Source organism: Frieseomelitta varia, unplaced genomic scaffold (genome assembly GCF_011392965.1).
Source record: "Frieseomelitta varia isolate USP_RPSP 00005682 unplaced genomic scaffold, Fvar_1.2 scaffold_354, whole genome shotgun sequence".
NCBI classification, from domain to species: Eukaryota; Metazoa; Arthropoda; class Insecta; order Hymenoptera; family Apidae; genus Frieseomelitta; species Frieseomelitta varia.
The window spans coordinates 206,570-233,727 of NW_025110095.1; the positions used below are offsets into that span (position 1 = coordinate 206,570).

The following is a 27,158-nucleotide window of genomic DNA, read 5'->3' on the forward strand; positions in this document are numbered from 1 at the left end:
AAAAAAAAAAAAAAAAGAAAAAGAGAAGAAAGAATAAAAACGAAAGAGCAGCGTCGTGCTACATGCACAAAAAGTAACCGAACTGCATCGTGCGCGATTTGTTTTTCTTACTAACAATTAATAAAAACTCCATTTTGATCATGATGTTAATACAAGGCAACGATATCACCTAAATAATTCGCTAGTCCCGATACGATTCGCGTGTATGTCCCACTCGCGCGTTCTGAATTTTCCTTTTTTCCGTCCATGTGGCGTCGTCTGATCGTGTACGGGAACAACGACGATAACGATCAGGTTAACAACGACAGTGACAACGACAATGATGAACATATGACAATAACGACGAATATCATGCCAAGAATGATGATGAGGATGATAAAGACGATGACGAAGACGAAGACGAAGACGTAGACGAAGACGTAGACGAAGACGATGACGACGACGACGACGACGACGACGACGATGAGAAGGACGACGAAAAGGACGACGACGACAACGTACGTGACCACGATGATCGTACTCGTCTTGACTTATCTTTACATGGATACAAACACCATGGATCGTATAAGCGGCTTATGGGCTGTGCTTGGTGGCATACGACGGGGTAGCGGGCGTTCCCCTGTACGTCGTGGTGGCAACGATTTAATAGCGCAGTGGTGTTCACAGTCGTAATCATGGTAGTAGTGGTAGTTTCAGAGCTAGCACTCGGTAGTTACCTCCTGTCACGATACAGGAGATAAGTCTTCACTGCTAACGGCAGGCTCAGCGCGTTCACTTTCTCTTCTATCTTGTCCTTGCCGATTCGTTTTCGAATCACTCTTCGACAGAGATCCATCAGGGGTAATGGTTCAGCTGAAACAATTACGATTTTCATGATTTACCTGGCTAATCTTAGGTTAGGTTATTATTAAAGCCTACGTGTAACATGTATCAGCCAATTAAAAATCCATGTTCTTAATGTGTATGTAATCATGCATTTGTTATTCGTATAATTTGGTACACGGATTCATTCGACATGTTCAATTATTATTACCTTATTATCATAGCAAATAATACGACGAAATTTATTTGTTTTGTGCGTTCTTGAAATTAAGAGATTTTTACTTTTGTACTCAATTAATTTAATTAATTAATCATGCAAATTAAAATACTTTAATCGCGGGTACATTATGATAATTATAACCAGAATTTTATCATATACAAAGAGAAAGATGATTAGAATTGAAATAAGATTAGTTGATTAGAATTAAAATAAGAATTCTTATAAATAATTCATTTAATATTTTAATAATCGTGGTGAAACACGCTGCTATACAAAATATAAAAGTAAGTACGAAATTAAGTAAGTATAACTGATAAAATAAATGTAATAAGTATGCAAAATAAGATTTTCAAAATGTGTAACTTACACGGATATAGTGACTATAGAGCGTGTACAATTACACGTGTATCAGTGTATTTGAATATCTTTGAAGCTAATTGCTAATCTAATTATCATCTGATCATCATTTAATAATTCTATGACTACTTACGATCAAGTCCACCGATATACTTCATCGTGATCTCACAGTGTCCCCATACAGCGGACACGATAGGATGAAGCTTCTTCCCCTTCAGGCCTTTGAACGCGACTCCAAGATATTGACCATCCACGACGAATGCTAACGTACCTTCGTCCATGTCCAAGACCACTGAAAAGATGAAAAGAAACGTTCGTTAGATTACTGAAATCAACTATTACCCAGTGAAATTAGAGGGACTTTTCACTCACCGAGGAATTTGTCAGGAACAATGAACGTTTCGTCGGGCTTGAGGAGAGCTGGGTACGTGATACCGGTATTGTTCTTCGAATCGTGGAGAAGCTTGTTCCTACCGAGATCCCAACCCCAGCTTTGTTCGTTGTTACCCACCAGGCTCTGGTATCCGACACTGTGAAGGGGTGCCTCTGCGGTCGCGACGCCCACTACGGCGTGCGTGCCTCTTTGCCTCGTGCTCCAGAACAGCTCCCAGACATGCATACCTTTCGTGTACCCTACTCTCCCTCTTATGCAGTCTGTGCTTTGGGCCACCGGGTGCCGGTGAAACGTTAACTTGTCGTCATCCTGCAATAGAAATAATTTATCAGCTAATGAGTCGTATGTCGGTCAATAATATAAAATTGGGTTTGCAGAGGTATGAGAATTAAAATAGGAAAGATTGAATTAGCATTAGCCGAGTAATTATGACGCTTTACTTGTAGTTAATAAACTTACATATCTTGGTATATTAACAACGAATCTTTATTATTTCATGTGTCATGTGTTAAAATTTCGCGCGAAATCGAGAATTTATACAGTTTAGTAATTGTTAAAAATTTTAGTATATAAAGGATTAATATATTGATTACCGGTGTGTGCCTATTTTTATGAATACATTGGAATAATTAAAGAAAAAAGAGAAAGATTCTAAGTAACACAGGTAACTAGATAACACTGAAGAATGAGTTTTCGTCACGCTTTTACTGTAACATAATATTTTATAATTTTGAAATATTCCGTCAAAACGTGTAAATTTCGTGTCAACGTCTGGAATTTCAGGAATATTCGTACGAAGCGAGAATAATGAGGTTATTACAAACAGCAATACATGGAATTAAAATTAACAAAAACTAAAAACCGAAGGAATTTTAATTTTAAAAAATCAACCCTTCGCGGACGCAGTACTTTTTGACTCTGAATGATATATTACATTTATTAGCTTACGTAAAATTATAATCAAGTCATTTCATTACTAAAAATTACGCTAATTGATCCTGAAACTTTATTAATAATAATATATTAGACCATATTCGAATTTAACCTCTACGTTTTTCCAGAATAATTTTTCAACGCGTAGTGACGTTCAACTTGAGAGAGAAAATTATGACATGTCGTAGCAATGGAATTCATCCGCAAAAAGGTTGAAAAGAATGAAAGATCGCCTGAAATATTCCGAGCTCAACGAGTGCATTCCTAAGATACCTTGACGAATATGTTGAGGCTACGGTCGTTGGCGTTCCAGCTATGATGAATCTGCGTCTCCCGCGAAGCGGGTGGCATATCGAGCAGGACATCGAGCCGTGGCGGCCTCGCGAAGTGTTGCGCCAGCTCTCTTGGTACCACGGGTTTATACGCGACGACACCACCACTTCCGACGCCAACTCCACCAACAGCTCCAGGTGCAGCCTCACGTGTCACGCTTTTTACGCCGCCTAAAAGAGAAAGCAAAAGAGAAAATTAAAAAAAAAAAAAAATCCCTCTGTCAATCATTTCTATAACATATTAGTTTTAATATAATTTTAATCCCACGGATAATATTAATAATAATGCCATTTCGTTTGAAATCCAATTACAATAACATCTTTTATGGATCGAATATATATTAATATTAACCATTTACAACGACGACGAGGTCAAATTTCACTGTAACAATATTCTACGCACTCGGAAGCAAATTTCATACATTGAATATTTTCGTTTCTTATTGCTGTGCAAATGCACATTCGTATGATAGATTTGTGTGACAACTATCCCTTAGGGAGGATAATTTTACTGCTATACTTTAAAATACCTTTCTAACTAAAACTCGATTAACTTCGATAGCCTGATGACACCATAACAATGACAGGTTATTCTTCTGTGATAACTACGGTAGAAATAACGTAACTATTAACGTCGATAGCAACGATTTATTATAATTACGAGTGATAAGAACGATTTACTGTTACGATTCCACTATTAACGACGTTTCTCTGCTGCCTGTTTTGTACAAATTCGTTAGCTGATACTAAACGATCGGTCGATCGTTTCTCGAGGACAATGATCAAAACAGGTTCGCGAGTCAACGGTCGAGATTCACAACAAACGAACAAGAGACAATAACCTAAGACCGTTAGAGCACGGTCTCCTTGACAGCATGGAAAATCGTTTTTAAAAGCGAGCCATACGCATTTAAAAATAGATCAATAAATTTCGTTTCACTGGCCATAAATCCTTATTGCTCGATTACATTAATTACATTAGCGAATTGAATTCCTATGAGAACTGAAATTTTGTACGATTTGTAGATGTTATTGTTGTATTCTCATTAACTATCGAAACAAAATGAATATTTATTTTGTCAAACAACTGCGTATTATTCCAAGCAAGGTTTAAAAAAAATAAATATTACTTTTTATATATTTATATATCCAATGTTTAATATTTTTATGCAATTCCCCGAATTCTATCAGATATAAAATCTGTCGAAAATTGCTTGAACGAGTTTTCTCGACTCAAATCGTTTCCAAGTTGTTTCCAAATGGCTCCAGAAGTGTGTTTCACGACACATATATCTTTGAATTACAACAGAAATTCGAACATTCTCTTCTCCACTTAATTATGTTGTATCCCTACGAAATATAACTCAGCAGAATGCTCTGATCCTTCTCAATTCTCTTTCTTCTCTGACAATAACAAATCGACACTCGAATATCATCGTCACGTCGTCATCGCGACTTTGAGATCCCAAGGATCAAAATATCGCACGGTCATCGATCACGCGCGTGAAAAGGGGATCGTCATCGAGAATCCACGCGGGATAAATTTCCACGAGGTCGTTAATAATTCAGGACGCGTCCGTGGGATTCTGGCGGTGCGGTATCCCGGAGATACCTGGGTTGCGCCAGCCAGCCAGCCAGCCAGCACCAGGGTAGATTTGCCGAAGAACGGAGGGGCCAAAGAGAGAGAGAGAGAGAGAGAGACAGAGAGAGAGAAAAAGTGGAAGAAAAATAATGAAGGGTCCCCGGGTCCGGCGGGCGCAGCAGGCTTCGCTCAAGGTTTTTCGAAAGTTCGCCGTCTCGTTCTACCGTTCGGTTCTCGAGCCTCGAGAGAGTACGATATATATCCTTGGATGCTGGTTTATTTGCTCTGGCAGCTGTTCCCTAGCTGGTGCGCGCGTTCAAGGGTTCTGATACGAGGGTTCTGGAAAGGACCGCAAACATTTCAAAGGGTCTGGCGTCCATCTTGCGCTCTCTCTCTCTCTCTCGTAGCCGAAAAGCCGAAGGGTACTAATAGAAAGGCCCTTTCAACGAACTTGCGCGCGTGTATCCGTTCCGAGTCGACCTTTCGACTCTCCTCCTCTTCCACACCGAGGTTCGAAGCGTTCGTCGCGCAACTGCCCTTTCTCATTTTCGTGGCGTTGCTTGCCTCGAGACATCGTGATACGCCGAGAGACTTTGCTACCGCTGCGTTTCTCCCTTCCCCACGAGGCACCAGCAGAAACAGTAGCCCCCGTCGTGTCACGCAGCTTCTCTGTCGCGTATATACTCGGCTCGTAAATTTCACGGGCGCAGCTGAGCTGCGAATTGGCTGCGGTCGAGGGCGACAAATTTCCCGAAAAGACAAGCAGACATAGGGAGAGGGTCGTTGCACGATCGCGCCAACCGAGACGCAGAATGAATCTCCGGAAGCGGGCAAATGGCCAGTGTAAATCATGGCGGAGGGACGCACGATCGATGGAATTGATTCATGGCGACAAACGGCCGATTCACCGGCAGATTTTTCTCGTAACGATCGGTCATCGGTTTTAAACGGATCGGGAACGTAATTGGCTAATTAACGAGGATATTTGCGCTGGCAGCTGGATAATTAGGCAATTAAATGTGAATTTCATTTCTGCCTATGGTGGAAATAATAGTCATTTTCAAAAAAAAAAAAAGAAAAAGTTATTATGTACTATAAAGTATTTTTATACTGTAAGTATATTATTTTTATTACATTATATTTTCAAGAATATTATTTTTATATTATAAGAATATTTTTCTGCAGACCTAACAATCTCTCTCCCACCAGAAATACATTCAAAGAGCTTTCCGATCGAGAGCATAAAGGGAACATTCGGATGTTTAACAGGAAATGTTGGAGAAACCATTCGAAAGTGAACTTTGAACGAGATAAGTTTAATCAGCAAACTTTTCGTTACGCGGTGTTAAAAATTGACGAAACGACTCGGTTTGCGGTTGGATAGAACTTTCGTCTCGACTTGATATTTTACACAGACCGCGCATTTGGCCGGAGGATAGAATCTCGATCTCGAGGACCTGTTCGAGAGCTTCTACCTGAGAGCAGGTAGGTAAAATCGAGAGCGGTCAGAGGCCTTGACCCTGGACGAAGCCCGACGAGGTGAATCAACTTCTCGGAGTTGGTCTCCAGACTGCGTTTCATCGTGTAACGCTGCTACGTTAGAAACTGCTGAACTACACTAACGTTCAATATATGCATGTCTTTGAAAAATAAAAATAAAAAACTAGAATTATCTACATTTCAAATCTAACCTACGCTTTAACAATATTGTTTCACTTTTAATTATCAAATCATCACTATCTATTTCTCAGTTTCATGATAGTAAGTATAGATTTATATTAATATTCAATTTCTAAGAAATAAATAAGTTCATGTAGAAGATGACAGATATAATGGCAATTTCTGAGATGAATGTAGAAAACAAATGGTACATTCTCATGCACATTCGTATCTTTGTAAATATAGTTAAAGTAAATGGAACTTGAGCCGACAAATGTTATGACAAGTAACATTATTTTACACATTTTTGTACGTTTCGCATATTGAACATTATTTTTGAACCTTCAAATTCTCTGTAAGTGCACAAATCTCCCGGTAGTCTAATCATCACGATTTCTATATTTTCTAATTTATCAATATAACAAACACCTGCGTGATATTGCTGCTCACAAGTACGGAGCATCCAATTCTTTTTTCCTTTCTTTCCTTCTTCCAAGAAACATGAACACTTCAATTAAAGTTTCACTGCTCCGCAATATAATCATAATCGATATCACAAATCAAGTATTTCTATTTACTTTACTTTAAGAAAAAGTAAGCTGCCCTTCTAAAATACAAATGCGTCATCTTGTACAACTTCCTAGACGAATTATCATCAAATGCCTCAATGCATCGTCTCTCTCTCTCTCTCTCCGAAAAAGAAAGAAAGAAAGAAAGAAAAAGAAGAAATTACTTTCGAACCTCGCAGGACAAGGTCAAAGTGATCGCGGCGTGCGTGTGGGAAGAAAGCAGCTGTGGTCCTAACCTGAAATCTTTTGGCCCATGTTTAAGGCCCGATAGGGGGACCGATGATGCCGGTGCTGAAGGCACTGCTTTCCAAGGGGTAGCTTGTGCCTGAGGTGCCAGGCGACGCCAGTGATGGTGGCGGCGTCCGCCGTGGTGGTCGTGGTGACGTGGTCGTGATTACGATGATGATGGTGATGGTGATGATGGTAGCGGTGGTGGTAACGGCTGATGGTCGGTGGCGTAGCTGGTACCGCGCCACCGTCTATTCCTCCGCCGCGACCTCCGCCTCCTCCAACGCCGCCTCCGCCGCCGCCCCTACCGGGGCTACCGCCCCCGCCGCCCCCGCGGCCGCTGCCTCCGTTACCTAGACCGCCTCCGGTACCACCAGTCGCGCTGTTCCCGCGGCCACCGCCCCCGCTCACGCAACGATTCGCTTTGTACCTGCAACGCCAACACAGTGGAAAAACCTGGTTAGTTAATTGTCTTTTCTTCGCCGCAGCTCTACGGGACACACACACAACGTGGGGGAGGGGGGGGGGGGATCGATTTCTCGCAGGGAAAGTACTATCACGCGACTACCAACCCTCGTCGTTGCTTGTCTCGGTCTCGAGCTTGGAACAAAATGGAAAATAATATTAAAATTTGGGATAGTGTAAAAGAAGACGAGTGTATAAGACGTATTTCTGTATAATCTCTTGATTATTTAAACGAGATAATAAAGTAATCTGACGTGAGAGATTACGACGACATATTGTGGACTAAGAAAAGTGAATTTTATTCGAAATACGAAATAGTGTAGAGAAAGATTATTTTGATGTTGAAATAAGGGACATTTTAATAATTATTTCAAATAATATCTAGCTAAACGTGATAAATCTACATTTCTATTTAGATTAATTTTTTATTCAGAATTTTTATTTCCTTTTTTTTTTTCTCTTTAATGTTTGATAGTTCGTTTAAGAGAGTATGTTTGAGTAATGTATTGTGATTTCAAACTGAGCCTATGTAGGGTGAAAATAAATAATGTTTTGAGAATATCTTGCAGTTTTAATTTAACGATATACCCGCTCTCACACAGTATATTATATTGTATTAAATTGAGATAGTGATTCCTAGTCTACGATAAAATACTGTACAACATATATAATATACTGTACAATATATATAATATAGCCAGTCCCATTTTCGTTAATTTATCGAATCGAGACTCGACAGAGACATTTTTACCATAAAATGATTAAGAAAGAGACTTATATTATAGATTTGACGTAAGCATTTGATAAATCCACTATGCTTTCTACGTAGAATTTATCGTCAACTGTTCCGTAAAAGACGTGATGAAACATAATTTAATTAACTGAACTACAGACTTCGATTCAAATTCATACTTGCCTCGGTAAAACAAATTGTTACATTACACGCCAGCATTACTACACTCTAAATAATTTTCATAATTAAGTACATTCTGCGTAATTCAAAATTTTCTACAAGTTACACAAGTACAACCGGTAGCTCATTTGTCACGGTTTTCACGTGATTAAATATTCAAGTTCAAAGTTCAACAAGACGCAGACAATGGAAAATGAAGATCGTATCCGTACTGACAAGTCCTATCTCCAAAGTACCGAGAGATCCGCTACGGCGGTTAAACTCCACGCGAGTATTTATTACCACGGTGATCATGTCGAATAATATTCGTAGTAAATTCGTTTCGTATCGTGTTCACGGCCGTTCAGTTGTGTGTAGCCCGTCGCCTTGTTTGATACCGCGTATAAATTGCGCGGCGGAAACGAGACATCGTGCCGGAGCGCAGAAAACGGCCCCTGGTACAGCTTGTACCCTGTCTCGTACGTTTTCCGCGGCGTGCGTTCGATGGGAGGATAATACCGCGACGCAACACACCGATGTTCACCGATTGATTGCAGGCAGCTTCCAGCTTGCGGATTATCGTGTCGTCGCAGTCCGCCTGGTTTTTTTTTTTTTTTTTTTTTACGAACAATTTCAAGCTCGTTGAGACTCTTCGATCGATTGGAAAAAACTCCGAAGTTTCGAACTCTTAAACGACGGTGACGGGATCAAAATATTTATTATTGGATTACGGATGTTTTGAACTTTTTTAAAGTTCGGGGAAATTTAATACTTCAGAAATTTACGAAATGTGCAAATGCACAAAATATTCGAAGTACAAGTTTTATTGTGGTTAGGTTATGAATTTTTATGGGAATTCGTGTTTTTGAGAAGATGATTGAAAATATAGAATAAATCGTATCAGGTGTTACACAAGGCGTTTCTTCACATAGAATATTTTTTAATGTTCTTTCACATTATGGAATTTTGTACTTTAAAAATTGTAAAATTTATAAATGTATAAAAGTCCCAGTTGTGATATTCGGATTCCATTTCTTTAATTATATTCATAAAAATATAAAATTGCACAAACATTCGCGATCTATTTGTTAATAGGTAACAGATAATTTGAGAAAAAAAACAAAAGATACTAAAATAAATTCAAAATGCCTGCACTTATGGACAGGTTCTGAAAAGAAAGGATATTATATTATATTAGTGTAATTAACCCTCTGTGAACAGGAGGAGAAGAATTTATTCCAATTTAAAAACTAGAAATTAATAATTATTACAAACTTGTTGTTCAATGTTTTCGTAATGGTACATTAATGAAATTTAATACGAAATGAAACACGAGATAAAATAAAATTTTCATGAACCATGAATGTGTGAATATGTAACATTCAACTTACTCGATGCTCTTATTAAACACTCTGACGGTCAATTCGGTAAATGTAAACATATTGCCTGGTCATTGCACAACGGAAGCTAAAATATTCGATAAAAAAAAAAAAAATTTGCGCCACCATGCACGCAAGTATAAAACTGTCCACTGTCTGAAAGTCAATCAATTTTTCCCTCTCCAAAACAAATAAAATCCTAAAGAATGCGATCGAAAACTCAAGATCGTTTCTAAAATTAAATCGCGACGCCGTTTTCACGATGGAAAGCAGTTTCCCGTCGGTTTGTCGAATTAACTAGCAACCACGGTTACGTTAATCGAGAAACAACGATAAAAGTGACCTCCTTCGATGTTAAACTTTGTGGACTGCGGAAGGCCGTGGCTTGACCGAGGAATTTACACGTTTTATCGCGGCGAGGCAGCCGGGAAGGCGGCGATTTCGAGGAATCAGGGTGCAGAAACCGAGTCTCGTCAGGCACGATCTTCCATTAATCCCGCGTAATTCCAATCGTTCCGGAAATCCACTTAAATCGGCCGGAGGAACGTGCCCGACCTGTCGGCGGATTAACGTTCGTTTCAATTAAAGGTTAACACCGCCGAGCGAACGAACGCGATCAACGCCGAACGGTGAGATCAACGGAGAAAGTAGCGGCGATGCGTAAGCTCACTTCGAATCGATCTCGATTCGTCGGCATCGCGCGTCCTCGAGTTTGAGTCTGCCAGTCCGGACGACGCGTTTCTTCGAAACGCCTGGACGATCGTCGCTGTACCTTTTCTCGCGGCTCGTCACCAGTTGCATGCTCGCGAAACGCATGACAGAAACAAGCGACGAGAGCGAACCACGATTCGGGAAATGATGGGAGAAACAAAACACGGCTAACGGCCACGAGGTGGTCGCTCCAATTCCTTCTGCTCTGTTCGTTCGTCTAGATCTCGCGTGACGTAAAAGGCGCGCGCGAAACGACACGTGACTCGATCGCATCCGTGAACACTTCCGGCCGGACACTGGCATCCTGAATCCGGGTCTGATTCGCTTCTCGAGGTTATCGCAAGAGAAGACCGATAGAAGAAATCTACGAGGAAATTCCGTTGAAAGATGAAAGAGGAAATTCGAATCTAAGACGAGAAAAAAAGAATAAAATTCGAAGCTCTGTTTTCGTGCACTCGTCTCGCTTAACACAGTCTTTTATTTTTAATATTCAGTTTAATATGTATCGTAGACGACACGCACATTTTCAAATTGTATTGCGTATTTTGTAATACGTACTGAATGGTTAATCTGTTAACACGTAAGAAGTTCTTTGTTGTGTAAAAGGATTTATTTTTCCAATTTTTAAACAAACACAGTGTATTTGTCCTAAGAGCTTCAAGCGAGACGTGTGTTTCAGTTTGACTAATTCTTGGCTGGACAAGAATGGACAAAAAGACTCGATAGAAGATCATTCTAGCAGTGAAAATAATTTCAAAAAACGCAGACTAAAGTTTGCTTTTATAAGAATTTCGTTTTCTAGAAAATTTATCAGATTTATACTACCAAACTAGGTCCTAATTAAACACGTTCGAAGTCCATTTTCTTGAAAAACATGGCCATAGAGGAAAATTCTTTTTCCATATTTTTAATTTATTTTTGTACGTAGAATAATCTTCTCCCAATTATTCATTTATCAAATTTATAATTAAAATTAATTATATATTAAAAATTATAAATGTATCAAATTTGAAATTATTTCGACAATTAAATAATATAATTCATAATTGTAAACAAAGTTTATATTTACTGCAACCATTTGGAGCTATAATTATTATTGAATTTACCTGCTTATTATTATTAAGATTATTCTTGAAAGATTAACACATATTTGATAAATTTTGGAATTCCATTTTCTACAAAATGAACCTTTTGAATGAAAATATGTTATTTTTTCATATAGAATCATCCGCTGACTGACATGACATTCTGTGTGTCAATGTGAAGAATGAATTTATTTTAGTAATAGTTTAATAGTGATAATCTGTTCTAACATAGTAAAGAGTATGGAACGGAAGTTTCCGATGATTTTGCCACAAATTCTACTAAAATGGTACTTATCCGTCTGTACCACTGGAGCAGCTTTCTGCCTCTTGACATCAGAGCGATTCGTTAGAAGTTCCAGAACGAGTTTCCGCGTGGAGAAATTAGATTTTCGACCTGCTACCACCGCGAAAATTCTCTTTCTCTGTCGGTGCATTCTCGGAGAAGCTCGAGGACCCTTGAGAAATCGTGTCATTGTCAAAGAAAGAGAAAAATCTGTGCCGTCGTTGGAAATACTTCCAATGCTTCTCACAATTAATTCCTCGAAATTGTAATTCTTCTAGATTACCAAAAAANAAAAAAAAAAAGAAAAAAAAAAATCTCTACAAAGCAAAATCTTTACGTTAGACTAATTGAAACTCATGTTCAAAAACACCGATGCTTCCTGAAAACCAACCATCGTCACTCTTCTTGAAATTATAATCCTTTAGCGTATGATAATAATGATACTTCATTTCAAATCTCTTAAATGAAACGTTGCTCTGCAACGTCGTACAACAGCAGAAAATTCAAATTAATTGAAATTACTGCGTGTCCACCCTGGCGTGAGACTTAGAGAATGCAGTCTCAACAAGATAAAAAAAAAAAAAGGAAAAGAAAAGAAAAGAAAAAAACATTCTGCTCGCGTGTTACATTCGCGAGGTGAGCACTTAATCACCCTCTACTCCGAACGGTTGCGGAACGCGGGCAATTAATCATCGACGGACCGAAGGAACACGAAGCAGGTAGTTAAGGACCGCGCGAAACAGGAGACGCGGTCGAGGAAGCTCGAATTCAATTCGCCTCGCGATGGAGGAGCCGTGAACCGAACGAGACGCCCTTCTTCGTTCACCTCGAATCGTCATGGCCGTTGCTGGCGCACGCTCACCGCAGCCTGTTAATGGCGTTCAACCATCGTCAGCCACGCCGGCTAATCCCGAACAATATTACGACTGTCCGGAACAAGAGAAAGTAGTCGAGTAATCGGCCAGCGTGTACGGTTGCGTCACAATCGTCCATCGGCCAACTTGAAGTGTTTGCCTCGTCACGCTCGCTCGAGCCCGGGCTACTTTCGCGTCTCGAGAAAACGCGCCGGAAAACCGGCTTCCAACCGACGGAAGTGGATCGAATAAATGACGAAGCAAACTATGGATAGATGGATTCCAGAAGAGGATGGTGCTTTCTTTAATCTTCGAATCTTTAGTGCACGCTGTATTCATCCGTGCTAATTTCATTAACCTCTTGCGCTGGAACGACGCAAGTTGCCACGCACGTCGAGAACTTTTTATTCCAAATCGCAACATTTCCTCAGTTTCAAGTATATTTAAATGTAACAAGTGACAAGTTTATTAATCCTTGATAATTTCTATACAGTTGATATCGTACCGACGAGTACGTTCAAAAGGAAAAGAAAGACGACGAAATTATTGTGTACGGCTCGGTCGCTCGTTATGGTCCGCAATCAGTTGCCAGCGCAAGGGGTTAATAACACGTAGTGATAAAACGTTCATATTCGTGATAATGATTAATCGTTTATGTGCTTAAAATTACAAAACGTCTGACAGTTTAATACTGAGGAATATATTCATCTATACAAGGGAATAATACATTTTCATATATTTGTTCGATATATCGCAAATATTATCTCTAATGAGTACCTGAATCAATGAATAATTTCCACGATGAATAATTGATTTCTTCGTTTGGGTCTATTCTGCGAATAAATTACGATCGGTGCACTTTAGAACCGATAAAAAAATCAGCCATCGATGATTTCTCTGAAGTATTCAAAAATGACAAAGTCGAATGGAAATCGCTAATTTCATTTTCCCACGTATTCTAAACAAATGTTTACACACCGCGAAACCTTCAGTGTCTTTCAATTTACTCGGGAAACTTCTTGCAAGCGGTGTCAAATTATTCGACAGATGTGAAGAATAAAGTGATTGTACGAAACTCAAAAATTTCCGGATCATAAAAAACGCCCTCCATAAAGAAGAAGATGAAAATATCTGCCTCGACTTCAACGTAAATTCTCCCGCTGGCCTTAAACATCCCCACGGCCGAAGTCTGCAGAAAATGGAGTGTTCGACGAAACGAAGTTGGGTTTCGCCTGGAACCTCCGGCACACTGAGTCCCGTACATTCAAGAATGATTCTCTCGGAGTGAGTGCACCGAATGGCATTCGATTTCGAGAGGAAATACGAGAGCATCGGTCGTTGGAGCACGCTGAAGGCGGCCGACCAGCGGCGGTATTGATCCGCGGAAATCACCTTTGCCCCACCTCTCTCTCTCTCTCTCTCTCTCTCTCTCTCTCTCTCTCTCTCAACACGGGTCCAACCCCCAAATCCACTACCATCCCCCTCATGCTCCCTCAACCTCTCTAGACCCCTCTAACATCGACAACTACCATCGAGAGAGGGAGAACGAGAGACACAGAGAGAGATAGAGAGAGACAGAGAGAGAGAGAGAGGCTGAACCACCCCTCAGCTGCAAAATAGACCGACAAAAATGCTCGGGGAAAAATCCAGCGGGCGTCGCAGATCCCTTCAGTTTTACGTCTCGTAGCCTGAAATGAGACACGTTTCACCTGTTTTTCGTCGGATTAACAGGTTTTCCGAACCTGCGCGCCTCGTACGAACAAGTGTGCCGCTCTCGATTAAGTCGAGCTGCTTGAAATTCACGTAAAGAAGAGACACAAGAGATACGCGAACTATGAGCAAGTGTTTCAAGCCAATGAAGAACTGAGAATTTATCGGATACCGGTTGCCTGGGTTATCAAATCCACAGGGCGACGAATTATTATTTTCTATCCGCCTTTTATTGTGAGACAACAATAATAAAAATTTCAGCAACAAGTGAACTACCGAAGCCAGCCCGGATTCAGACTAACTCTGAAACTTGCGAATACTTCTAACGTAATAACGTTTCGTTCTTCCAGTCGCGGTGGAATTGTTCTCGGAAATTTCAGACGTAACCGAGCGACTAAGAAAAGAGGAGCAGAAACAAAATTTCGCCCCCAAGCGATCACGCGACCAGTATTAAACGTAATAGGCACGCTCAAGGGTGTCTAACGCTCGGGATTACGGAGCTTTCCGGCGCGAGAGCTTTTCGCGAAGCGGATAAGGCGGTTATCGGCGTGGAAACGCACGACTCAGATCGATCAAACACGAAACGAGAGAGAAAGAGAGAGAGAGGAGAACTGTGGACAGACACGGTTGGTCACGCACGGCACTGCCAGCCATCGACAAAAGCCGGTTGCCAACCGGTACTGAGCGCCGGGCCAGGCAGATGTCAATTGCGCTCAATGATAGCGAAACGACGTCGCGTTACGCGTCGTTATTCTCGGCCACGGTGTGTCGAGTGCCTCGCGAACACTCCCGACACGTGTACAATCTCCTCAACAATGTTCGTTTCCTGACAAATGATAAATAGAGACACGTCGATCTTTACGGCGCGACGCGATGGTAACTGAATCTCTCAATCCACGGCGAAAGTAGTATCCCGAAAACGACGACACAATTTCTCTCGAAATCGATAAATGGAAATTGACTTCGGTACAGCGTGACGATCGAATGGCAATTATATTCGAATTATTTCGTTGAATTTGATGAAAAGTATCCCAGACGAATAATGATGAGCGAAGATTTTGTTTTCTGGTGCGAGGCTAATCTGACCTTTTATTCTTGATACTTCTTCAAGTGAACTTGCAAAAGATTTCTTTCCTTTTTTTATTTATTGTACGTGTAAATAGATCTTTCACTGCAGCGTGTTATTTTATTCAGGAAAAATATTTGAGAACGCTGAATAGAGTTTTGTAGAATTGCGATTACTTTAAACTTTATAAAATCGTAGGATCCAAGTTAAGTTAACAATTAAACGAATTCTTGCAATTCCTTTTGCCAAACTATGATCGTAAAAGAACAGAGTTTGCGTTACAAATTTGTTAACTAATTTAAATTTTAATTAATTAAAAAAATTGCAAGCGTTGGCTTCTTCTTGCACTATCGTAACCGCGATATTTCGTTCGTAGTGTACTGGTAATTGCAATTATTCCCATTTTAAAAACATGATGACTATCTATCGGAGAGATCAATTTGCTAATGGACTCCGGGAGAGCTTCTAATCCTCTTAATCGGAGCATTTAAAACGAGGCAACGAGGGAATCGAACTTAACCAAACTACGCGTGCTACACGGCGCGAATCGACCTTTAACCTTCCTGCGTTAACATTTCAAACGACTCTCCGTGTCATGCAAACACGCGTCCCTCTCGATTATTGTTTTTCGATAACGATCACGTCTTGTGCAATGCAGGTAGCGTAAGGGTGCCGGAAGTTGCGAACGAAAAGAAAAAAAAAAAAAAAAAGAGAAAAGAAGAAGAAAAGAGTTCACAAGGTAGAGCGTCGATGACGTTCGGTATTTGCATGAGAATAGAAAAAGAAACGACACGCCCGGTTTCTCCGCGACAGTTCGCGCTAACTAGCGAGCGAGCGTAACGGCTGTTTCGCGCGCGTTTGCAACTTAGTCGGCCGGCTTAGAAGCGGAACAGCTGACGGCTAGAGAGACTGGACAGGCCCAACACCTGTTCACACCAGCTGCCTCGACAAAACCACACACACACGCACACAGACACACATTCTCTCTCTCTCTCTCTGTCTCTCTTTTTCTCCGAGATGAAGACCGTTGGCCGAACGTTCCTCCACGCGGAACTCTTTTGTCCACGCAGGCCGAACGTTCTTTTTCTACCGGTCCTCGCCGCGGAGCCGCGACCTTTTAAGGATTTCGTTCGGCCAGGAACCACACTCTCTTCCCCGAGGAGCGACGAAACAATGCCTTTCTCTCTCTCTCTCTCTCTCTCTCTCTCTCTATCCCCGTCTTGATCGCGGACTGCTTGCATCAAGATCGAGACGGTTATATCGCTTTATTCCGATCTGCGTGAGCCGTGAGCACGATCATCGTACTTTGGCTACCTCCCCTTCTCCTCAAGAACGAAACGGCTGACGCGGCAGACCCGTGCACAAAGAGAAGCGTACGAGACTTAGGGAATTAGAGAATATATTTGGCTGTTCCATTGTTCGCGTGGCTTCGATTGTGAGAATCGAAGAAGCCAGACGAAATAACCATCTGGCTCCGCAGCGTTTAATAACCGCATTACATTGAAATCCCGTGGTTGATTAAACGTGACGTAGTTCGAGGACGTGAATCTAATCGTCGGTGGAACTCGTAGTTCCAGACGTTCCTAGTCAGACGCACATCGTCCCTGTTTGTTACTTTCCAACACTCCTCGCCCAACTTCTCGCTGGCTAACATTTCCCACGATAGCCGGGGCAAATATATGCTCAAGATTGCTCGAAAATGAATCCGGCAGCCACTGTCGATCTACTCTTGGCCGCTCTCTACGGTGGAGATCGTTCGATTTCGATTCATTTGCGAGGGCCACGCCCCAGCAGCAAGTCCCCCCCCCAAGACAATGGGGCTGATCTTTCGCGGCTTGATCGAAGTCGAATATCATAGCGGCCGTTGGCGGGTCTCAGCTGCTCTCGCGCCTGATTCTTTCAAGGCGAAGCTCGTCAGGATCGTTCCCTCGTTGCTCGAGTCGCACCCGGGGGACCCCCCTTTCTTTCTTTTTTTTTTTTTTCGGCTCGTTTCAATTACCCCGCCACCTCTTTTGTCTCCGCGTCGCGAGTGCCTCGTACGTTTTCTCAGCGATCGAGTCGATCTCCGTCAAGAAGAGAACCGGCTGACTTCTCCGGGTCCGGTTCGCGCTTTTTGTTCGGTAGGAACTTCCACGAAACGCGAAGATGTCTCTGACAATGAGGCGTGCCACTATCTACATTTAACCACTTGCGCGTACCATAACGAGTGACCAAAACCGTATACAACATATTCGTCGCTTTCTTTATCAAACTCGTCTAACGTTATTATTATAATTATAAATTTATCATTTATTTTGCCTGGGTTATATTTAAACATACTTAAACGCCGAGAAAATATTACAATTTTGGAGCAAAAAATTGTCGACGTGCGTAGCATGAGATTCAAAACGAGTCGAGTTTCAAAGATGTCCAGTGACGTAATTCAAAGCAGAAGAATATTCTGGACTTTTGGTTTTATTGGGGAAAAACAAATCGTTTGCAGAATTTTCGTTGCCACTAAAGAACTAGCACGTGAAACATATATATATATATATAAAATATTGTAGAAACGAAAGTGGCACAAGTTATTTTGTTTTTGAACCGAGATACCCAAGAGTTTGCCTAGAAAAATTTTCAGGAAGATTCACCTTTGTTTACTTCTTTTCGTGTACAAATTAATCGACAGACATTAACGAATCGTCGTCATTCACTGCTGTTAACTGACTTGCGCCGCTTTCAAAATAAAGCAAAACCAAAAGACACCCGAGTCTTCGCGAGTGTTAAAAACTATAGAAGCATTTCTAAAATACACCGAAGCGTATTTCGTATATACTATGGTGGGCATAGGTCCGAAGATTTCGTTTTTAGACGCTTACAAAGACGCGAGGACTTGATTCTTTCGCACTGATTCAGAGAATTAGCGCGCCCGACGTTGATAGGTTAAATCGGAGCGACTGTTCGCCGCTTCGAGAAAAAGTGAGATCATCATCGGCGCGTTGCGAACGCATTTAAGGATGGGTTGCGCGGGTCAACTTCTCGTTTGCACTCTCCGAGAATCGGAGCGCACGTGCAGACACGATCGGACGCGATCGTTGCAAGATATTTTTAAGCTCTGTCGCGAAGCCGATCGCATTTCCTCCCTCCCCCGTTGAAGATGCTTTCTTCTTTTTATTTGGCATTTATACTCGTCGATTTATGTGACTTTTAGTCGTCGATGTATCCAGAGGCTACATTGTTTCTCAATCATTTTGACGGTTCATTAACATTGTAGTGGGACACGACTGTCACTGTTGCATTTGTCAAGACTGAAATAAGTTTAAAAATGTAACATAGATTATATACTTATAATATATAATATTAATATAATATACAATTTGTATAATATATTTATTTAAAAATTATATATTTATATTTATATTAATATAATATATAATTTGTATAATATAATATATAATATTAATATAATACAAATATTATATATTTATATAATATTAATATAATATAAATTTTGTATTTAGTACACAGTATTTTTTAGTAGATACTGCAAAAAGTATTTAAACAGCGAATTATCCACTATGCTTAATCCTAAAATTGTTACGTAAATTTTTAAATGCAACGTCGCAAACTTCATTCGTTTGTTCTTACGCACGATATTTCTCATATTCAGTATACGAATAGGGCCGTTTGAATATCACACTTAAACATATATGCGACGACAAATAAAGTCCCGAGAATTTTTTTTCACAAAAGAAATAATTTTCACTTAACGTTGTCTGGAAAATATCGGATCAAGTCGACTCGGAATTTTTTTTTTTTTCGGGATGGAAATGGATCTCGAAGGGGTTCCGAAACATGTGTCTAGATTAATTTAGAACGTAATATAGAGCTATACGACAATAATATTGTTAATGGTTTTAAAAAGAAACAGCAAATCTGTAATAATCCAGTCCGAATAGTTAATTTACTGTTCCATAATCGTGATTGTTGTAATGTATTGATTGAACACTCGAGAGCATGCGATGGAAAACTTGGAAATCTATTCTGTGCCCTTTTCAAAAGGAAATTACTTAGCACGTGTTTAACCTGATAAGAGAATCAGATAACACTAACGTATTCAAGATTGGGTAGAATTAATAAACGCATTATACAACGTTAGAGGTGTGACAGAATTTCCGAAGTTTTTGCAAAACGAGAAATATTAGCTTTATTAATAGCATTCAAAGTACGACGGTTAAATGAGAATGCAATCGCTATAGCAAATATCAAGATCTCACATTATAGTTAATACTGAAATCGTTTATCGTGTGGGGATACAGAATTTTTTCCTTGGCAATGTTGTCAATAGTGTTACACAAATAACTACGTTACCAGATAACTAAGACAGAAATATTAGCGTTTTATTTTTACATTCCAGTTACATTTAATATTTATTACACAGATGATTCGTGTATATTAATTAAAATTTAACGTATGTTTCCAATAAATATCTTGTAATCATGTGTATTTTCGGATTGGTTCTCAATTTTACTAGTGTAATCGTGACAGTCACGTCTGATTAGAGTGTCAATACTTAAAACTTCGGAATATTTTACATAACGCATGAATAATTAATGGTAATTATTTGAATGGAAATCACTTTTATGAGCAATTACACACCGTAATTTTTTGCAATCATGACAATCACATCTGATTAGAGTGTCAATAAAATTTCTGAATATTTTATATAACACGTCAGACGTACAAATAATTAATGGTAAAGTCGAATATTTTTATGAGTCATTACTCACACTGTAATTTTTATAATCACGACAGTCACGTCCCATATATATATTATAGCGTCAATAAAATTTCGAAATATACAACAGATAATATAAACACGAAATGGTAATCGTTCGAATACTTTCGCAAGTCATACTGTAATTTCATCAATATAATCACGACAGTCACTGTGACGTCCCATTGTACAATGTTGTTGAAATTTCTTTATATATAACATAATATAAATATAAAATGATAATCGTTTGAATATTTTCATCAGTGCACGTTAGGATTTCACTTGTCAGAATTTTTCGATGGGCAAACAGTCGGGATTCGTCAATTTTGTTCACATTAATGTTGCGTTAACCAAAATTTCACATCCCGATGGACATAATTTCACCGTACGTTCGCTGATTTCTGAGATGCGAGAGACATTCTCTCGCGAAACGAGTATTATGACAACTTGCCGTTGGAATTTTTGAGAGAAGGAAGAATCGCGACACGTTCACTCATTATCCTTCGAAGCCATCGCATTTACATACACGCTGCACGTGCAGAGCTCACGGATCGTATTATGGATAAACGAGTTTTCGCTGCGTGACGAACGACAGCAGCAGGAAGAAGGTACAGGTGCTACCGAGACACGAAACCTATCAACGAGTTCAAAGATCGAAACACGACCAATCGGAGAGATTTTTTTTTTTTATTAGAAAACAACTCGAGATCCAACGACGCGTGGATAATTGTCGCTAACAACGATCAGCTGGGAATTCTGAACGTATGAAAACAACGGAACAACCAGTTGCGCGTTTTCCATCTGGCTATTTATTCAATCGCATGCAAATGTAACATGCGATATTTTTTAAAGAATTCATCGTTCAGACTGAACACAAAGCTGCGGTATCTGAATTCCGCAATGAAACTATGCTAATCTCGCGGAACACCTGGATTCACCGAGTGAAAAACACCCGAGTCATCCTATTAAATTATACGCAAGATAACCGATAAGCGCAATTGTTTTTTCATCGTCAGATTTATCATCGCGTGTACCCTCTCTCGAATTTTCTGAATCTGATTTCAGCCGCAAATGAAAAGGGGGTTAAGGTTTTATACTTGGAAAAATTATTGTAGCGTGTAATTTAACTTGGCGTCGACTGTTGCGCGAAATTTAACACGAGATGGAACGATTAATTTTCAGAAGACAATGCATGACGATGTAAAAGTGCAATGAAAATGCATTTTTCATTTTTATAGTGTGTTATTCAATTACATAAAAATTCTTTCTCTCGTTAATCTTACAATTAGTTCATCTGGGTTGAATCATTCTGAGATATTTGGCATCGAGATGATGATTAAACAAAATAGATAAAGACCTTTATCGCATTTTTCTCAACTTTTAACTGTAAATTCATCACACTTTTAACTTTATCACAATTTTCTCAACTTTAAATTTTCTAGTAATAGAAATTTTCAAACAACACAGATAAACAAGGCCTTTGTCACATTTTTCACAACTTTAAGAAATTTCCTAGCAATAAAAAATTACCGAAATACAATTTCTGTAGATCCATTGACTTTGGAATAGTTGAAAAAAGCAAGAGATAGAAGATATCAACTAATCCAAAAATATATATAAACAATCGTGTATTAATTATTAATAACTGAGAGCGAAATTGTCACGTCGCAGCGTTGACAGAGAAACTAAAGCGATGAAGAAACGCTCAACGACTAGGCGACTCGGAAATTGGGAATCGAGGCGAGATTTCTTCCAAGGACTGCGCCACATAGTCGAAAGAAAAACGAAAGGCAGACGAGGAGAAGCAGCTTCAACGTTCGTTCCGCCGGTCACACGGATTTTCTCGCGAGTGGATGACGACGGACACGCGCGCTTTTTCATCGTGGAACTGGTTCCCGAAGACGACGTCCTTGACGGAGGATATTCGCGCGAAACTTTTCTCGTTCCAGATGACTTTCTTCGCCGGTCGGCTGGAAGATGAGCCGAGAAATCGCGCGACAAGCGGAGCGTTCAATTCTCCGACTGAACATTCCACGGAAATACATCTCCCAACGAGTTAATTTAACAAGACGCCGTCGGATGGAGGAAAGAAGAAAAAAAAAAAAAAATTAGCGGAGATTAAATCACTTCCAGCAGTGTCAATGACAAATCAGTTTTCTATGCTCGTCTGTTAACAGAATTTGCCGGGGAACGTGATACGCCGTCGTTGCGTAACTTGCGTAACTTCTTACGTACAGCGGGCACAAAGTACGTACTGCACGATCAGATTTTACATTCTATTTTTACAATGTCAAATGTTTGTAAGCTAGCGATACTGTAGATTCGAATATGCGATGATAATATGCGAATCATTTCTTGACGCTTAACATTGGTATTATATCAATTTTAGAATTCACACAATTAGGAAGTTTCACGGATGAAGATCAAATGTTTTTATATATTAATGATAAAAACGACGATGAAAAATGTGAAATAAAAATATGAAAGAATTGAGTATAATATCCGGGGATTAATTATAAAATATTTAGTCCGTGACTGTCTGTACGTATATTACTTTTAGGCTACAAGTTTCATTAATTGACTAACTAAGGGTTGTACAATAATTTACCATAATATTAATAAAAAATATGAAATATCTAGCATAAATATTTGCCATAGTATTAATAGATTAATTATAAAACATTTAGTCCGTGGCTGTCTGTACGTATAGCCTTTTAGGCTACAAGTTTCATTAATTGACTAACTAAGGGTTGTACAATAATTTACCATAATATTAATAAAAAATATTAAATATCTACCATAAATATTTGCCATAGTATTAATAGATTAATTATAAAACATTTAGTCCGTGGCTGTCTGTACGTATAGCCTTTTAGGCTACAAGTTTCATTAATTGACTAACTAAGGGTTGTACAATAATTTACCACAGTACTATAAATATATTTCGTAAAATTATAGAATAAAAGGAAAACATAATGAAAAGATGTCGAGCCGATCTTTCATAATTCTAATAATAAAAAATGGAATTGATCGTGTGAATGAATTGGGAAGAAATTTCTTTTATCCTTTCACATTTAAAACTGCAGAAATGCACAAATATCCGAAAGTATTTAATAATCTAATATCGAAAGCACGGTACAAGCTGTAATACTTAATGGACGAAATAAATTTCCATTCTTTTAAACCGGCTTTTAAAAAAAATATGAAATTCCACAAACATCCATTAATTTCGGAGTTTCGTAAATTCCACCTCAGGGCTTTACCTTCCCCAAGTGAATACCAGCGCTAGAGGATTATACGATTTAGTACAATAAATTTACAGTAATATTCCTTACAGTCATTGCGTAGACGTAACCAAGCTTCCAACGATAGAAAGTATTCGTTATTTCGTAAGTCTGTAGTATAGATTTTATAAAAAAAAACTTTCTACCATGTATTAATTCCATAATGCTATTTCTTTCGAAGAACATTTTCTTCTTCGACCAAATACCGGAATTACCATCCGCTCCTGGCGGCTCCAGCTACCGAGAACGCTCGAACACGAGAGATACACGCCCAATAGGCGAACGGGGTCGTTCGTTGGAAACGCGACCGGTTTCCCCGGTGGAACGGAAGGCAAAGTTCACGGCAAGAAACTATCCTTCGCTTAGGCAACGTTCTTTTCGCCGACAACTGTGACGGCCAGACGAGACGGTAACGAGGCGGGATCACGCGACGCGAGAGCTAATCGTCTGGCTGGCAGAACGATACACACGCTTCATGCAGCACACGTGAAACGAAGAACAGAAGCAAGGAAGCGGGGTAGTGCTCCATCGCGGAAAAGAAATCAAATAAATTGCCCGCGTTACGTATTCCCTGGTTCCATTCTGTGGAAAATTAACCCTACGGAGGAGGCCGATACAGCACGATAACACGACTCTATTTCAGCGGCTGTAAAATAAAATCCCTGGCTTGGGATCGAACGTTGGATACAGATAGAACACAAGGAAGGAACTCTATGTTAGAAATTTTTATATCTACGCGAGGCGATTGGACGGATAAAGGTGAGACTGTGATAACCACGTTTATTTTACGTGTTGCTAGGGTTCACGAAAGCAATTCTAAGAAATAGTACTCTAATGGTATTTGATGCAAGGCGATATTGTGGAAAGAAAAAGTGCGAGAATAATAGAATTTTTCTACTGTAGAACTGTACCATCAAAAGATTAGTTTATTTATAGAGAAAAATTTTAAAGTACGGTCATTCGTTTTCATGCTATATGAAATTAGTTGTGAATTAGCTAACTTAAAACATAATTCTCAGGAAAAATCCATAGGACGTTCTAATATTAACACAAAAAACAAAATTCTTTCTATATATCGCTAAGAGATTAATTCCCTGAAAAATCTCTGAAAAAACAGTCTATAAGAGGAAATGACGGAATTTTTCCCAGCATATTATGTTTGAATGAATTGAAATTTTAACCTCTTGTAATATTCTCTCAATTTTCAGTATATTTAAGTGAAACAAAATGGGCAAAAAGCAAATAATAAATTTGTTACTTCCCAATAATTTCAATCCAGCGATATCATACCGACGAGTTCAAAAAGAAAGCGACGAATTACCGTATACGGTTTGGTCACTCGTTATGGTCCGCAATCAGTTGCCAGCGCAAGTGTTTAAAGAAACAGATTATTTAAAGACGATTTAAATGAAAGGCCCATAGATTTATACAGCCTTTCTCCAAAGAAACGCCATCAATTTACATATGCATACTAACTTTATAAATTAATATACATATATATTTCATATTCGAAATTTTGCTCTGCCGTTCCCAACAGTCTCTTTCTCAACCGTTTCGAAAAGCATTTCTCGCTTCACTAAACTTCACCTGCATCTGTATTACTTCGTGTCTCGTCATTGCAAATCTCAAAACGTCATCTCCCCTCCGAACGTCGCGGTGAGAAATAGGAAGAAAGCAGGACGAGGTGAAAGGCTCTCGCTTTTCAAGACCAACGAACCGAGTGGTGGCGCGTTATTGCGACTTATCGAGAGGCAGCCACCGCGTATCGAAGGCAAACGCGCTCCGCGTATTTATCTCCGCTTGGCGCCTGGTCGTTCGATCGCGGAGCAACAAGCATCGGCGGCCCCGGTTCAACGACCCGATTTTCTGTGATTTTGCGTGGCCTTGGGAAGACAGACCGGATGTTGCAGCAGCAGCAGCAGCAGTCTCTCCAAGAGAAGGAGAGACGCTGGTGGAACGAGTCACGAGCGAGCCTATGAAAGGTTCGAGGTCGCGCGTATCCGTGGGTCAGTCTACGTGCGCGCCACTCGTTTCGAATTTAGACGGGGAATTTTTGGATTCCGCCGCGGCCACTCCAAACTATTCCTATACGCGCGTTTCTACTCTCGATCGGTGAGTAAGTGGATAGACGTGAGTCAAACGTGGTCGAACGGAAATGAGTCACGGGACTTCCCTCCGTCCAAGAGGCCGGCAGTCTCGATCGTTTCCAGTCAATCGGTCGGTAAACGATCGTCGATGAATAAGAGATTTCGGCGACGAGTCGAGTCGAAGAGTAGAAACAGAGGTGATTCAAGGAAGAAGGGGGCCGAAGATGGTAGCTCGCGACGTTAGCACGACGGGGTTAGCAGGCTGCGCGTGCACACGCGAAGAAAAGCGAAGGGGCACGGGCAGACAATGAACAATCGTACATTGTTACGAGTTATAGCATTGTTACTCCACCATGGCCGGGCCCCGTGTTCACATAATTAGGCTGTAAACGTTTCGAGACAATCACCATTGTTCTCTCTCTCTCTCTCTCTCTCTCTCTCTGCCTCTTTGGATTAAGGTGCCCCTGCCACCATCCCACCACGCCGACGTGCTTTGCTCGAGATCAGGAGGGAGTGATCGTTAAAACGAGAATGTTTGTACTACGTTCTTCTTTCTCTCTCTCTCTCTCTCTCTCTCTCTCTCTCTCTCTCTCTCTCTCTCTCTCTTCGTTCTTCATTTCCAAAGAAATTTTACTTTACATCGATCACGCGCAGTCCCCGATCGTCGTTCGATTCATCGTGTTCGAATTCATGTTTGAAAATCGGAACGTACGATCTCTGACGCTTGCAACGGAGAGAGGAACCCAGGGGGTGCTGTTCTTGAATTCATACGAACAAGATCGGGCATCGGGAGAGATCGTGGATAACAGGGGAGAGAGAGAGAGAGAGAGAGAGACCACCGTTCTCTTCTCACCGTTCGCCAACGTCTAACCACCAACTTTTATCTCTTCCCACGGGCGTGTCCCTTTGGAATTTGTTTTTCGATGAGATTATCTCGCTGGCTGTATCGTGTCCCCTATCGATCGGGGATGGAAATAAAAGCGACGAATTTTCAACGATTCTCAGAACCGTTCCTTTCTCGACTCGATGAATCGACAATTGTGCAGACTGTCAACCAACTAAAAAATTCCATTTGGGTTAACAGAAGATTGACTGGTCGTTGCACGGGGCAAACGGATTGTTAAAAATATCCGAAAATGACTGCGATGGTAGTAAATATAATAATATAATATAATATTTTATATATATAAAATATTATATTATATATATATATATATATATATATATAAGGTGTTTCGTAACTTCGGGAGCTGATTGTACGCCTAAAAATAATGGAAAAAAGTCATATAAATATATGTCGTATCTGTCTTCGTTTGTGAGATATAATAAATTTTCTGTTTTAATTACTATTACAAAAGATGCTCGAAATGACCACCTTTGAAGACAAGCCTGCACGCGTCTTTTCATTCATCTGGTTACTCTCTCTATCATTCCTGGTGTTTCTCGAATTTGTCGGAAGCCTAGCTCTATTCTATTTCGTAGTATTTCAGCAT

The 27,158-nt window shown here is 40.0% G+C and overlaps 1 protein-coding gene across 2 annotated transcripts in view; it reads right to left on the minus strand.

Moving 5' to 3' along the window:
* Positions 1-101: 101 nt before the first annotated feature.
* The window catches only part of LOC122530806 (protein gustavus), a 151,758-nt gene continuing 124,701 nt past the window's right edge, over positions 102-27,158 (minus strand). For both annotated transcript variants that reach the window (XM_043658118.1, XM_043658117.1), the window contains exons 2-6: positions 7,105-7,526; positions 3,000-3,229; positions 1,772-2,102; positions 1,533-1,691; positions 102-852 (exon numbers count right to left, since the gene is read on the minus strand). In XM_043658118.1, coding sequence (XP_043514053.1) covers positions 713-852; positions 1,533-1,691; positions 1,772-2,102; positions 3,000-3,229; positions 7,105-7,526 — 1,282 coding nt within the window. In that variant the 3' untranslated portion in view covers positions 102-712. The remainder of the gene's footprint in view (positions 853-1,532; positions 1,692-1,771; positions 2,103-2,999; positions 3,230-7,104; positions 7,527-27,158) is intronic.